General features: G+C 35.1%; 2 protein-coding genes across 11 annotated transcripts in view; both read left to right on the plus strand.

Annotated features, from left to right (window-relative positions):
* LOC124951269 overlaps nucleotides 1-1,912 on the plus strand; it is a 29,204-nt gene extending 27,292 nt beyond the window's left edge. For 5 of the 7 annotated variants that reach the window (XM_047499409.1, XM_047499407.1, XM_047499413.1 and 2 more), the window contains 2 exons: nucleotides 150-258; nucleotides 1,200-1,912. In XM_047499409.1, coding sequence (XP_047355365.1) covers nucleotides 196-258; nucleotides 1,200-1,730 — 594 coding nt within the window. In that variant the 5' untranslated portion in view covers nucleotides 150-195 and the 3' untranslated portion in view covers nucleotides 1,731-1,912. The remainder of the gene's footprint in view (nucleotides 1-149; nucleotides 259-1,199) is intronic. The other 2 variants (XM_047499408.1, XM_047499414.1) reach the window with 1 other exon arrangement.
* A 3,352-nt stretch (nucleotides 1,913-5,264) lies between these two features.
* Nucleotides 5,265-13,098, plus strand: LOC124951268 (G-protein coupled receptor 52). Of its 4 annotated transcripts, none has more exons than XM_047499405.1 (6): nucleotides 5,265-5,787; nucleotides 6,014-6,077; nucleotides 9,208-9,686; nucleotides 10,085-10,304; nucleotides 10,470-10,899; nucleotides 11,935-13,098. In XM_047499405.1, the coding sequence occupies exons 3-6, from the start codon at nucleotides 9,575-9,577 to the stop codon at nucleotides 12,112-12,114; spliced, it is 942 nt and encodes a 313-aa protein (XP_047355361.1). In that variant the 5' UTR covers nucleotides 5,265-5,787; nucleotides 6,014-6,077; nucleotides 9,208-9,574; the 3' UTR covers nucleotides 12,115-13,098. The 4 variants fall into 4 exon arrangements, with proteins under 4 accessions (XP_047355361.1, XP_047355359.1, XP_047355360.1 ...); XM_047499403.1 differs by having other exon boundaries at nucleotides 6,014-6,046; XM_047499404.1 differs by lacking the exon at nucleotides 6,014-6,077.
* Nucleotides 13,099-16,047: the final 2,949 nt, after the last annotated feature.

Below are 16,047 nucleotides of genomic sequence, written 5' to 3' on the forward strand. Positions count from 1 at the left end.
AACGTGTTGCGACTTTGACGACTGTTTTACATACCTATAACGATTGCAACCTTCATGGCCTTTAAAGTTTTCATTCCTCGAGTTCAACCAGAAAAGAGGACTACGTACTTCTCTTTCTCTCTTATACATGATTATCTCGTATATCATAGGTTCCACCGACGCAGTCCTCAACGTGTCACCGTTCACGGCCATTCTATGTTTCGGCTAGTCGATCGACCTCTCAGTTTCAGGCAGCGCGCCAACGAGTGGATATATAAGGTCAGTCTTGATAGTAAAAACGTGCGGCTAATGCGGAATTCTTCCTCGCAGAGGTCTTTGCCAAATGGGTCAATTCGAATAGGGATAAAGAAGAAGGAAACGAAATCTCGAGCAAAAGCTACGTCGAAAGGCGTTTTGCGCCCACGATGGAGCCATAAAAGTCTAAACACAAGTCTAGGCATCCAGTTAAGAGGCATCTCTAAACGAATTATCAAAGGATTTGTCGCTCGACAACCTTGAAAAAGTACAACGGTTAGATTGAATCGATCGCGTTAACTCACGCTAACAACTAACTTGCTAGAACAAGCAACGATAGTGATATAGATCGACAAATTCAATCACTACTGACCAAATTGAATCACTAATGGCCAAAGTCAATCATTACTCCGTAATCTCTTGTAACTAGCAAACTAATTACGAACAAAGTAACTTTCATTTCAAAAGAACTTGTCGAACATTCGCTCGAGATTTCGGATATCCGTAACGTAAGGGATTAACGATATTAATGGATTGCTGATTAAAACATTTGCTAAAATTTCTTACATCATTTTTATATTTAAATAACTGTATAATTATATCTAATTAAGGGATATATGAATTTATGTGGTTTAGATAAACAATTGGGAATATAAAGTTTACTCAAAAGAAGGAATTGCTATCACTTGTTAAGGGATAATCAAAATATATAATTATTAACTGATTAACATTATATGAAAGATATGAGATATTTTAATATCTGCAATATGTTAATAATATCGTAGATATGTTATCAATTTGATAATGACGTGTTCGCTGTTCATAAAAGAAATTCGATGAACAGTGAACGTATTAAGACGGATATCGTAGAACCATTTGGCAATCAGAATAATATTCTAAATAAATCTACGATCCATCTTTATTAGAGGCCCGTGGAAGTGCACTTGTACTAATGTACTCTTCAGATGTTATTCCTCTGGTCGAAGGAACCGGCGGCAGATCCTAGGACCAGTCCATGGTTCGCTTGGTTCGCTACCGCGGTAATACTCTGGCGTTGCAGAAGACGAATTACAAAAGCTATTTTGGCAGTATCACCGTTTAGACTGTTAAAAAGACGGATGTTGGTTGCGTTACTGAAAGGAAAAACTTCGTCAGTGGTAATGAAGCCAATGAGGACAACAACGATGACGAATATGGCGACGGCAACGACGACAGCGACGGCGACAACGATGACGACAACCAAAATGAAACAGCAACACGGTATTTTGTTAGGTCACTATTGTAATCGGCAGCTACAACAGCTACAAGAACACAATTGCAAGACTACAACCGGTATCAAGACTCGGGTAAAACGATTGTGTACAGGCGATGGTCCATACGTCTCGCCATCCTCGTCCTCGACCCAAACGAATCATCAGATCAATTATAGAGTAACCAGAAGCGGCAGAATTTATGGGAAATATCATAACAGAATTGTTTCGACGGAACTTCGATGATCAGAACGATCATTGATCATTTTCTTGTTCGTTCGTTTACTTTCTTCCTCATCGTAGTTTCTCCTTAACGTGCTAATCGTCAACATATATGTGTACATATAAAGCGTATCACTATTCTCTTAAGCTTGTGTAATCCTTTGTTTGAAACTATAAGAATTGCTAAACACCGATTATGAATATAACCATTGGTCTTTTTAGTCTTTCCTTGTGTCCTCGACATGCTTTCAAACAGTACACAATCATTTGGCAGAGACCTTCAACGAGGTCGTCATGGTAGTCGTTGGTTTTAGATCAAATGGCGACAACGCCTGCGACCAGCATTTTTGGACTCTTGGCTGCCTCGACTGACTGGCAGATCGATAAACCTCTGGTGCGTTTAAGAGGTCTAGGACATGAACGTGTCGCACAATAATATTTACGAGGTTCCTGCATTTCTGTGAGAAACACAAGTCTCCTCTTTTTAAAACTTTCATTGACTTTTCCAATGATGTTATTATCCATGAGCGAAACAACCATAGAGGAAAGGATCATTTTAAATGTAAAAAAAATCATTGAAAATTTAGCCAAAATTACGGCAGCAAAACTCCATTGACAATTTTTATCTTTCGAACCGTTCCTTCTCTCGAGAGTCCGCATCGCGTGAAGAACGCTCTCTCGCACAACGAAGACAACAATGAAAACCTCCGCAAGTTTCATATCAGAGATGTGCCAATTTGAAAGGCACAATGCTCGCGGTTTCAGAATGAGCCAACGTATCGAACGAGTACACAGTCATGCAGAATGAAACGTATCTGTGTCAAATTTAGTGACTCTATACCCATGTTGCGTCACAACGATGACGAATGCGTCTCTCTGTATCGTCTATATTCATTTTTTTTCCCACACATTTAGAAAGAACAAAAGTAATTATATATATATATATATATATATATCTTTCCTTATGAATAAAAATTCGATCGAACCTACGTTCATCTTTTTTTTTTTCTAATTACCAAATGAACTCCAAAAGATTCATTGTCGCTAATAATATTCTAATACAATGCAAAAGAGGTATTACGTATTCGAATGAAGTAACAAAAGAGGTTGATAACGATACAAGAACGTGAAAGTGAATCCCTTGTCTTCTAATCAAGTGTACGCGAAAATAGCACCGGAGAGACTTAATCAACGTGTCTAAGGTGAGCGGATGAAAGGAGGCCCTATCTGATTTGAATAGAATACAGCAGGGATGGGGCTTCGCTAAGGTCAGCACGAGGCCTTGCTCGTTCCGAATTACCGCGATCAACGATTTTATGTCATCGGAATTCCATTGCATTCTCCGACGTACCATCGGCTTGCGTTTACATCGAACGAACGTTATTAGAAATATTAAATGCATAACTTTTTTTCCGGATGGTCACTTTCGTGATCACAATTTTTTTTAACTTCATTCAATGAATTTATCACAAGAGAAATTTGCAATTTAATCCTATTATGAATAGAATTTCACGTCGATATATTATTTTTTATTCTATAAACCGATGAGAAAAATAAGAATAATTAAGAAAAATTTACGGGAGAGAAATTGTTCTATGATCTTTTGAAAATATATAAAAAATCTGTGTAACAAGTTGTCGAGTTTTAAAGCAATATTAAAAGAAAATTCGTTTAGAGTCGAATTTCCACGATAACCTTTAAAGGTTAACTTTTTGTACTCGTAATCCCTTTTAGAGTTGGCTGGAATTATTTTCGCTTGTACAACGGGTGACATACTTTGAAAGAATTATTGCCAAGTAACTCTTTTTATTTTTATCTTTTTTCCGTGGTTTATTTTTTGTTTATATTTCATATGTACAGCTTAAAAAAGAATATGAATGTATAGCAATAAAATGATATGCCTAGGATTCATTTCTTAACCAACAACCATTCCCTTGTGCCAAATCTATCGCGACATACGACGAACGTACTTGATAAAAGTACATTGCCGGATATATCTCGAGGTTCAACGGCGAAGAGTTACAGTAATAAAATCGGGATCAAACAGAAAGAGAGAAAGAGAGAAAGGGGAACAGGACGAGAACATAAAACTTTTTTCTCAGTTATGAAAAGCGAAGAAAGTTTGAAATCACTTGAACCGAGATATGAAATGAAAAATTAGCGTTCGTTATTCATCGGCCGTATAAATGATCATGATAAATGTTGGCAAAGAACGTATTAAAGATAATTGTCGATCAATAGGCACAATAATTAAAGAATAAAATTAGAATAAAGATATTTTTCATTCATGCGTGTGCTTAGAATGACATTAGAAAGAAATAATGAAATCATTCGCAACATATAAATACAAATTTTCCCATTTCTACTTTTATCTCGTTATAAAGTACTTTCACTTTAACGAGTCGCAATTCTTTTACATGATTCGCAATAATTATTTGTGATCAGCAATGAGAGAAAGATCTAATGAATCACTTCACGAATGAATAAAATGTTTTTTTTTTTTTTTTTTCTTTTTTTTGATTGAGTACGCGCTCGTTATAAATAAATAGGTGCACAACTCGCTAAATATTTTTCTTTTTCTATATTTTTCAAAGCAAAGACGAAGAGAAATCTCGATGACATTTGTACTATGGGTAAATTCAAAAGATCATGAATATATTTAATTTAAAAACTTACAATTTGTAAAAATGTACAGTTTTTCTCGATCGAAAAAGTCAAAAGTTCTTTATAGAACTCTCAAATCAATTGAAATTTCCTTTAAATATTTAATATATATTTAATTGCAAATATTTCTCTCTAAAAAAAGAAAAAATAAAAAAAAAAGAGAAAAGAAAAGAGAAAAAAATTAAAGAAGAAAATTAATTAAAGATAGAGAATTTACACGATGAACATCAAAGTCTAAAACTACGTTGATCGACTTAATTAAAATTTGCGCAAAGAGTTAAAAACTTATCTTCAAGAATGTATTGACTTCGACTGGAGAGTGAGAAAAGAGATTTGGCAAGTTCTTCTCAATAAACTTCTTCACTATTTATCTCTTATAAGAAAGATAAGAATAAAAACTTTGAAAACTTCGTTCGTCCTTTTATATTAAACTTAAACATTAATTTCGCTATACATTTAATTTATGAATTAAAATAATGAATAGATCGTAGAAATATTCATTCAAGTAATTCGATTGATTTTATGAGCAACGAGAAAATCGAAAAGCACGTGCGATCGCGAGAAGGTGAATAGGAGAAGAGGATTGAGGAATGAAGTGAAGGAGGGAACTAGGAAGGCGAGCAATAGCTGCTTGAGATTTCGTGAAAGATTCCTTGGGTCCTCGGTCGCGCTTAGTCGGGCGTTCATGCAGGGTGGGCTACCAGCACGGCGACAGAGTCGCAGCCAATGCGCTGTGAAAATGAGTAGTTGGAAAAGGGGGTAAGGGAGGGTGTACCGAGGGCGGCGCGCAAGCGTCGTCGATGTATCGACGCCTAAGCACCCGGGCAGATGGAGAGAGAGAGAGAGAGAGAGAGAGAGAGAGAGAGAGAGAGAGAGAGGGAGAGAGGGATGGCAGGTGGGTGAGGGAAGAAGAGAAGAAAGGAAGGAACTTGGCTGTTCTTCTCTCCCTCGATTCTCTGCTAGTAGTAAAGCCCAGGCCGGGTCAGCCGAGAGACTGCGAACATGCACGGATGTGCGTGCCTCGCGTGCAAGACTCGCATAGAGATCGCGTAGCGAGCTATCGTTTCAGTTCAAAGAGAATTCAAGAGGATTTACTGGAAGCTGCATCCCCTCATCTCTTTCTCTCTCTCTCTCTGTGATCGGATTCTAATCTAAAGAGAGAGGAAGAGAGAAAGAGAGAGAGAGAAAGAGACGTGTTAAAAGAGAAAGGAAGACCGAAGGAAGTCTAGTTTTTTGACTGAATAAGAAAAAGAAAGAGAGATAGATATAACATCGAGAGACCCTGACACGAGGATAAAAAAAAAAAAAGAAAAAAAGGAAAAAAGTGGCGCGAGCACGGAAACTCGGACGAGAACGGTGGAGCTTCGAGCAGCACAAAGAGGCTACTAAACGACATCGTCGGGATGAAATCGCGAAGGTACGAATAAATAAGAAAGATGGCAGTGGCTGGTCGGTTCACCGCATCGAGTATCGTAACTAGGATGCTGCATGCTCCTAGAGCCATTCTATTCGACTTCACTTCCTCGATATTTTTCTTCTCTTTTTAAAATATGTCTATGAGCTTATAAAAGTCTCACGACAAATCGCGGGAAACATTTACGATCTAACCTCTTCTAAACTCTTCGTTTTTCTCAAATTCGCAGGGATTTTCTCTCTTCGATCGCTTGTTCGAGCTTGTAAGTAATTTACGACTACATTATCTGGCACGTGAGTTTTAAAGAACTTCTTTCTCTCTTACTCTCTCTCTCTCTCTCTCTCTCTCTCTCTCTCTCTTTCTCTCTCCTTTTTACCTCATTTTATTCCGATTTTAGCGAATACCTGATAAAAATGCTATTGAATCGATTAATCGATTACATTATCACGTCTTGGGACAAAATATTTTTCGACGAAAATGTTGGTCGTTCTGCATATATTACATACGTAGCCTCGTATATAACATCTATATCTGTGCATATACGTACGTATATCGTGTCGTATGCTTAGATCGCTTCCAATTTTGCCTTTGACATTCTTCTTCAACAGCTCAACCCTTGTCACATTTTCCTCTCTCTTTCTCTTCCACCCTTTTTTCTTTCCTTCGACGTTGCCTTTGATCTACTTCCCAACGCAAACGTTCGAAAATTAATATTTACGATATGAAAGGAGCGCATGCTGTTCATATATAGAAATGCGTGCGTGAAACTCGTAGAAATCAGTATGAAGGCAAAAGTTATTACGAACACGCGCATCTATCATCAAATGTTCGTTTAATTAATAAATTGGATAAACGTAGAATTCGATATTACCGTTTACTGATTATTAGAATAATTTATGCTTCCAAATTATGAATGCATTAATAGATTTATTCTTTGAAAACGAGAAACGAGAAGAAAACGAAAAAAAAAAAGAGAATTGAAATAGTCGCGGATTTTTTCAAAAGTATGTCTCAATTAAGATCAATTTTTTCCCTTCATCCCCTTTTTTTCCCCTGCATTATTCGAATTCAACCGTACATTGCTGTAAAATATAAATAAGAAGGAGCAATTAACGAAGAGATTTTTTTATTTATGCTGCATCGTTGGCGAGCCATTATCAATAGCACTTTCGCATTGAGCCGGTTTTTTATTCGACTTTAATCGCTACACGCAGGACACGAAATCATGGTTGACGTCTTATCGGTCGTATTCAAAGGAATACACGCTTTACCTCGCAATATACGAAAAATTTTCTTTGCGGCTCTTTCATAGCGATCGAGCACTTTTATCGCTGCGTCGATCAGAAAGCGATGGACAAGAATTCCCTGGAATAGCGATGCCGCTTGTTGGAATCCCCTTTGACGCTCGTCGGTATTTCAATGGAATTTTTCTCTCGTAAATAAAACAATACCTCGTAATTCGAGAATTTTATTATAATATGTCAATAGGGTTATTAAACATGCTTTTAAAGTAATTTCCGGGATAATATCGTTAGCGAATTAATTTAATTTTACTATGTACAAGATGGCCACGTTGTAATATTTTCTAGCTTTTAAATTATCCAATAGCATTTTTTATAAACTCAATGGCCAATGTTTTACAAATATTTGTATTATCAAGGAACACCGTATCATACTATCTTATCTTTCACTGATCACTTACGTATCTCTTATCTATCACGTGATAACTTTCTTTTTCAATCGATCGTTTTCTGACGACACATTCACAGAATAGATAATGATCCGACAATCTTTCGACGAAAAATCGTTCCAACGACTATTTTTGTAAGCATTTGTATATAAAAAAAAAAAAAGATGATAAAATTCAAGGTAAATTTATCTTAAAATGAAATTGAAAATACTTTTTTGAGAGTTCGTTGTCCGAGATGAAGGTAATGAACGTTTAAATTGCAGGAGTGATTTCCTAGATCTCTATATTTTACTTCAAGAACCTTGATATAGTCACATGCAAGAGAGATATAGTCACAAGCAAGGAGACTATTCACAAGATAAAAAAAAGTTACAAGGAAAGAAAAGAAAAGAAAGGGAATAAAGTTACTTTGTAATTTCAACATTATACGTCGAAGACTTCGTTAAGCAGCTTTTCACGTAACAGCATTTGATCGACGCGAGTATCGCGTGACGCCATGCACGAAGATTTTCTTAACAAGTCGTTATCGACAAATTTATTTCGTTCCTATCGTGACCACGAAAAGGCAGTTACTTTAGAAAAAGAAAAGAAAAAAAACGGAAAATAGTAAAACCTCAAAATGGTCGTTTCCAGTAGAAAACTTCTAAGTATTTCTATAAAATGTCACAATGTTAATTCAGACTAAACCAAAAGTTTCTATATTATTATAAGGATCAATTACATTTTATCGAAATTTTTTTAGGCTTATTCTTTTTCAGATAGTAAAACTACAGATCTGGGAAGTTTTAGCTAATTCTATACTTGTACAGAAATTAAATCAACGTGATAATCAATTCGATAGGAAGTATTTATTTTAAATAACAATTTTAAATCTAAAATCGTTTTAACAAAAATTATTCTCTTATAACGAAATTAATAATTTTACGTATGATTTAATTGAGATTGTCTTTCATATGGATACGATTAATATTACAAATCTTATAACAAATGTATAATTTGGCATTGAATAACTATGACGAATTAAATTCATTATTTGTGGTCCAATAGTTAATTTTAAAAATTATTTTTTTGTGAATACAATTTTGATCGGGGAAAATGAGATTATTATTAAATCGAAAAAGAAGAAAAATTTTGTTGAACGTTCGATAGAAATGAAATATTACGACGAATATTAGCTTCGTATAAAATCCAAAAGTTCCATTTAAATTCGGAGAATATGAGACAACACATATCTGCCACGCTGTACTACATAATATACCCCCATTCAGAATCGACTGGGCTAAATTATGAATGGCGGTCGATATTTGAGGAGGGTAAGCGCGTGTAAGCCATACGACGTGTCGCAAAGAGGAGAAAGGCTACGTGGCTTTTCCTAAGAATACGAAAAATATTTTACGTCCTCATCGTTCATCGTTTCGTATCAAAGATTTTTTTTCCCGCGAAAGTCACGAAACGATTTTATTTCAGCGATTTACTTTATATAAATTTTATTCTCGAACGAATAGAATTTTCATCATCTTCCTTTGCTTCCTCGTTTTACAATTATGTAGTTCTTGTTTGACAAATTTCTTATATACATGAAATATGATATATTAGCTTGTTTATGATTATTATAAGATTATTTTAATAAATGATAATTTTTGATATATTATTAAATGTAATCGTGTATAAGTATATTTCAGTTTTGATTTGTCGATTATTAAATATCAATAAATTCGCGCTTTTCATTACAGCGATGCTACTCTATCGATTCTTCAACAAGATCGTCGAAGATGTGAACCGTTTGCCGAAGACTGTATCGCATGAAGGGCTCCAAGGTTTGACTCAAGTGGAACGACGGACGTAGAAGATCGAAAAACGGGAGAAAAAAGAAAAAGTGAAAGAGAGTGAATAAGCAAAAGAGAAAGTCAGAGAGAGAGAGAGAGAGAGAGAGAGAGAGAGAGAAAAGAGAAGAAAAGAGAAGAGAGAGAGAGAGAGAGAGAAAAATAGAGAGAGAGAGAGAGAGAAAGAGAGAGGGTTTCGTGAAGAAAGAAGACCGTAAAGAAGGGTAAAAGGAGTTAGAAGGGCGGGTGGGGGGATGCAGCTCGAAAGGGTGGCGGCATGGAGGAGCCCTCGCTGGAGGCTCTCATGCAGGCAGGCCTCATCTTCGTGGTCTGTGTCGCCATCATCCTCTCGAATCTCCTCATCATCGCCACATACCTCAATTTCCGTGGTAAGTTGTCGGCCAATGAGTTACATAGAAAAAACCAATACAATTTATACAATTCGCAACAGCATTCGACCATATTAGCTTTAGACGAGTTTACCAACGAGAGAAAAAAAGAAGGTTAAGCAGGTGGAATAATAAATAATTTCGTAACAGATTGCAAGGATGGTCAATATACCAGCATGTTATATACTGTTCTCGTATAAATATGTATGTATATGTATATATATATATGTGTGTGTGTCCGTGTGTTTAAATATAAATTATGTACATATATACATACATATATAATATAGATATATACATATAATATAGACGAAATTGTAAAAAGTACATGATAACAAAGTTTAACAAATTCGAATCAAGTTCGAAAAATGTTCCTAAGAAGATAATACCTCGTACAGGTCCCTCCGAGGTGATAAATTACTACTTACTGTCGCTGGCTTCGGCGGACCTTCTTTGCGGTCTGCTAGTTGTTCCGCTCTCCGTATATCCGGCTTTGGTGCGAAGATGGGTCTACGGAGACATCGTGTGTCGTCTGGTCGGATATCTCGAAGTTACCCTTTGGGCGGTATCCGTCTATACCTTCATGTGGATTTCCGTCGATCGTTACCTAGCCATCAGGTGAATCTAAATATATTTATTTATCTTGTTTTTTTACTTACCCAATCACATAGATCAAATAACAAAATTTAGATAGTTAATTTTTTTCTCCCTTATGAATTCTTTTTATTCTTTCTATTTTGAATAGAAAAATAATAAAGAATTATTTTGCAATAATCTTTAAAGGAAACCACTCCGATACGAGACCGTTCAGACAAAGACTCGATGTCAATGCTGGATGGTCTTCACGTGGATCAGCGTTGCCATGATGTGCTGTCCGCCTCTTCTCGGCTTCAACAAGCCGATCTTTGATCGCGAGGCTTTCATCTGCATGCTCGATTGGGGCAACATGGCCGCTTACACTATCACCTTGTCGATCCTCGTGCTTGGGCCATCCGTAATCACCATTGTCTATACCTATTTCTATATCTTCTCGATGATGAGACGACTGAAATCGGGCGTATTGATTCACGACAAGGAATATGCCACCGCGCTTTCCGAAAACTTGAGCAACCCGAGCCACATTATGTCCTTCGTCCTGGTGATGGCTTTCTGGATATCCTGGGCACCTTATGCAGGAGTCAGAATATATGCTGTCATTAACGGACCTCCTCAGGTACTATTTCTTCTTTCTTCCTTTTTTTCTTTTTCTTTTTTTTTTCTTTTTTTTTTTTTTACTCTTAAAGGCTTCATCCCTCTTCTTCCTATCCTCTCACCTCCCTCATTTCCCTCTACTCCTTTGTTCATTGGATACACAAGCTAGAACTGTACGAATTCTTGGCTACTTGTAAGATTTTCACATTGAAAGCTTGCTATTATAAGACGAATGGTCGCGCGTTTAACGAATGAGAACGATACAATGGATACACTTGATAAAAAGAAAAGAATTTTAACGACTACCCCAGAAAATTTGGGTCAGACCATTTAAGAAGCGGAGTAGGTTAGCAGAGAATTCTTAAAGGTGGAAACTAACGTGTAGATATATTATACCTACGTCGCAAAAGCGTAATTTTCAAAGATGGGTAGCTATCCTTTTTTTTTTTTTTTTTTTTTTTTTTTTTTTTTTTTTCTGTAATAAAGAACGTAATATGTCAACCGTGAAAAATTTAGAATGTAATCGCCTTTAAAAAGCATCCCATTTTCTAAATTACGACGAGATTATTTCTGACATCTTCAATGTTGTAAATTCACAATTCTTATTTTACAAAATATGTAGTATAAAAGAACAATATTTACAAGCTATACATAGATAAGATAAAATACAGGTATTTTTATAAAAATATCCAACAAAAAACTTTGATAAAGTGTATTCTGTATTTTTCCATCGTTACCATTACAGGAGAAATTTCTTCTTAACTTTTAAACATTCTTCATATGGCACACTAACTTCTCTTTACCTACTTAAACTTTCAGAATTTATTTTTCACTTGAAAAAAAGTTATTTAATAAAAAGAGAAAAAAAATTCTGTGATTGACAGTATAAAATATCACGAGACATTATCCAAAAAAAACTTTGAATTTCAATTTACAATTTTACCTTTCTTTTTTTTTTTTTTTTTTTTTTTAATTATCATTATTATTTCCTTAGATATAAGTGTGCAATTATATTTTTATTTGGTCTTATCATCAATTTTCATTTTATATTCTGCAGGTACCGTTTCTACACTTTGCCGTAGTATGGCTAGGGGTGACAAACGGTTTTTGGAAGGCGATCGTCCTCGGAACTCTTAGTCCTCAGTTTCGGCTCGCTGCGCGTGTTCTTTGCTTGACGGTGTGCTGTCGACACAGAATGCTTCCGCCGGAGCTTCTCGGCCTCGACGACGACGACTAAAAATTGAACGAAACGCCTACGCGAGAACGACGATTGCTTTCCTACCTTTACGCGCGACGCATTCCTAAAGCATCCAGCTTTTCCTGTTTTCAAGCTTCCTCTTTTACTTTCTGTCTCTCTCTCTCTCTATCTATCTCTCTCTCTCTCTTTTCTCTTTTTCTCTCTGTCTTTTTTTTTTCCTTTCTCTCTTTCTCTCTGTCCTCGTCTCTCATCTTTCCATCATCTTTTTTTCCCCTATTCGTTCCCGTTCCCGTCTCTCTTAGCGTGCGCTCTTTAAACTAGTCAAGGTCGTTGTCGTACCCGGAACGACGACCGTCGATGCATTTTCTCTTCTTTTACTCCTCAAAGCGTGAAAAAAAGCCACACATCGGGCTCAGATTTGTTCAATCACGGTCTACGTTGTGCACAGAAGCAACGTGGAACTGCATCCTCGCAAGCCGTTAGAAGAGAGAAAGAGAGAGAGAAAGAGAGAGAGAGAGAGAGAGAAAGAGAGAGAGAGAGAGAGCAAGCGAAGCAAGACCGACCTAATGCGCGTGCAAAATATCGAGCTACGTCGGCTTCGACAAAAGGAAAAGAGAGAAAAAAAAAGCGAAAGGGGAAGGAGAAAAAATAATACTCGATCCGTTCAGTCGCCGTTCGCGCGGTTGAGCGTGAAGCACGCAGATACACAGCGAATTACGTACGTTTCGTTGAACGTATAACGTATTATCCGTAAAACCGTTTCCAGAACAGCCTTTATCGATACGTCCGCTCGGTTCTCATTTAAACATGAATTATCACAAATTTTCAGCACGACGATATACGAAGAATCTTATAATTAATGATGATCAAGATATGATTTATCGCATTCAATATCCTTTGGGCATTCAATTTTGCAAAGTTTATTTAAAACGTTTTTAAAATTTCTTTTTCCGTGGTATAAAAAGTTAAAAATATACCTCTTAATAAGAATAAATTCTAATATAAAAAAAAAAAGAAAAGAAAGAAAAAAAAAACTATAACAATGAATTGTCCTATATTTTTTATTTATAAAAATTTATGAAAGATATTGGTATAATACTTTCGATAATTTCGAAAATTTATGAAGAATATTTCCAAAATTGGTTCGACATTCAACGTGTTAAATATTTTATCATCGATCGATCTAACGATACACGATATATTCGGAAAAAGGTATATAATTATATATGTATATTTTTTTAAACTACATTCTTTTATGATCGTAGACAATCAAAATTATTCCCTAGATGTTTTTTGAGTTTAGTTGAAAAACGGTCGCGACCTTGCAGCTCCACGTTTGCGTCGGTAAGGTGTTTTAAAAAAGATCTCTACGCATTTCTGGATACAACGAAGATCATCCTACTCGCACGCACGATATCGGGTGCACGCGTTCATGCTCGACAATTTGTTATACGAGAAACTTCAATAAACGAGCATAGACTGAACAGCGATCGCACGTATCTGAAAAATATCGTCGACGTCGTTCGATAAGATTTTGCTTTTTTCGTAATGATATTTTACCAGATAGTCAATTTTTCAAAAAAAAAAAAAAAAAAAAAAAAAAAAAAATAGAAAAAAAACTAGCCTTTTTAAAACCAAAGTATAATTATATACGGTAGCTTGTAACAATGACAAAAAAGAAAAAGAACATACAATACGGTATATAAGAAAGAAGATCTAATTATGGCTGTTTTACATAAAATCGGACACACGAACGCTGCATTAACTTATTTGATTTTTTTTTTTTTTTTTTTTTTTTTTTCTTATTTTTTATTTTATGATAAGCAAAAACAGAAAGAACAGAGACGGACAAGATTGAAGGATAATATTGAAATTTGGTTAGATCGATTTCACATTTTCAGTAGATTTTTTCTTCGATAATACTTTATGTCGATCCCGTAACTCGCTATTGTCAAAATATATAAAAAAAAAAAAAACAAAAAAACAAAAAAACAAAAAAACAAAATAAAACAAAAAAGAAAAAACAAAAAAAAGAAACGAGCAAAAAATGAAATAATGAAAAAATGAGAATGAACTAATTGAATAAAAGGATCCTTTTACGCGTATGGTACCTGAAAGGACGACTACATTTTTACGTTGTTGTCGTAATTGTGAAGACCTTTCAATATAATCTCACATCCTTCGGAAATTCTAGAGCCGAATATCTAGATTTAAACGTAATCATTTTCTTAACGCGAAACGTACAAACGTGTCATAATCAAACGGAAAAAGAAATATTAATGAGGAAACGTAAATTCGTTTAACGATATTTAAAAATTAATTGTTGCCTATTCTAAATTGTAAGATCACGCTGAATAAGTGTTGTAGTCTATTTAAATGAAACAAAAAGTTACTATGGCTGTCGCGCGAGCTATGAAAAAAAGGATAGCGAAAGATAGAGATAGAGATAAAACGAGAGAGATAGGGAGAGGAATAGGGAGATGGTGAGAGAGATTTGTAGAGAGGGTGAAACGATAAAAATCTAGTCAATTAATGGAGATGCCTCTACAAATGCGACGTGCAGATGCGATCATTCTCGTTAAAGTGCGCGCCCATAGAAAGCACCTAAAAATAAAAATTACAAAAAAAGAAAATAACTAGATAAAAAGATATTACAAGAATCGGTCGTTACGTTCTTATGTATTTTTTAACACGCTTCCTCTCTTATTACCGATGCTCAATACGATTAATTCTCCTTATTCTTTCTCTCTTTTACGTTCGAACGATCGAGAAATGGTCTGCATAGTTCCACGAATATAGAAAACGTCAATTTAATATAGATATTTATATGTGTGAGTGTGTATATATATATATATATATATATATATATAATCTTCGCACACATAAATACGTTTATGGAAAAGCCTTTATTAAACTCCGACTTTTGTTTATAATCATTATAGTTAAGCCAAATATTATCCATTGGGTTAATTCTTTTCTGACTCTTTTTGAATTTAGATACGATTCTACGTGGTAGACAATCGATCCATATAGTTTTTCGAAATAAATACGACTATAAAATTCATATTGTTACATCGATGTGTAGAACTTATGTTAAGAGATTTTAAGCCTTGATCGAGTAGAATTTTTCCAAATATACATAAAATGTTATTTAAAATGTTAGCGTTTACTTAAATGTTAAGATCATTGGTAAACGAATTGTTTTTAATGGAATCTCATGATCGTTCCTTCTGGTCCTATTACCAAAAGGAAGCAGAAATCTGAAATTTTAGCAGACCTTCTCACGATCTACATAATTGGACTGTCGTTAATTTTCTTCTCGATTTATGGGGTCGTAAATGCGTTACGTTATTGTACTTTCAAATGAAAAAAAAAAAAAAAAGAAAAAGGAAAAAAAGCATGATCCTCGCATCGAACATCGCACATCGCAGAAAATAAAAACTAAATCGATTGACTAATATTTCTCTCAGTACGAATATATAACGTCCACTTATCGCATCGTAATTGAAAGATGATTGAAAGGTGATTGAAAGTAAGTAAATAAAACGAAGGAGATGGATTGTCAGTCGATATCTTTGTATCGAAAAATGATAGACCCCATAAGTCGTAAGAAATATGACATTTTCGATTCTCTACATGTTGCGAATAATATTTATCTAATTGCGGCCGTGGCCTCAAGTTTTTGGCTAATCAACTTGATCAAGATTAAATGTCGCAATGCGATCGGCAAAGCATTTGCAAATGATTCCGTGCTTATATGAAAATGATAAATCTCATCGATCGCTTCGTTAAAAAAAGTCGAGCGAAAAGAAAAGACCCTTCGGCCCTCGTTATTTCCGCCTCGTAGTTGTACTTTCGATTGATCGAAAAAAAAAACAAACAATTTAGTTTCAATAATGAAAAGAAAAAAATTAAACTTTTAATTATCTTCCAATAAATTGTCGATAAATATATATATATATATAAATAATA

Source organism: Vespa velutina, chromosome 8 (assembly GCF_912470025.1).
Source record: "Vespa velutina chromosome 8, iVesVel2.1, whole genome shotgun sequence".
NCBI classification, from domain to species: Eukaryota; Metazoa; Arthropoda; class Insecta; order Hymenoptera; family Vespidae; genus Vespa; species Vespa velutina.

Bases quoted from the DNA above. Each gene is read 5' to 3' on its own strand.
- LOC124951268 (XM_047499405.1), top strand. From the start codon at position 9,575: ATGGAGGAGCCCTCGCTGGAGGCTCTCATGCAGGCAGGCCTCATCTTC. The intron at 9,687-10,084 runs GTAAGTTGTCGG...TACCTCGTACAG, and splicing joins CACATACCTCAATTTCCGTG to GTCCCTCCGAGGTGATAAAT. The intron at 10,900-11,934 runs GTACTATTTCTT...TATATTCTGCAG, and splicing joins TCATTAACGGACCTCCTCAG to GTACCGTTTCTACACTTTGC.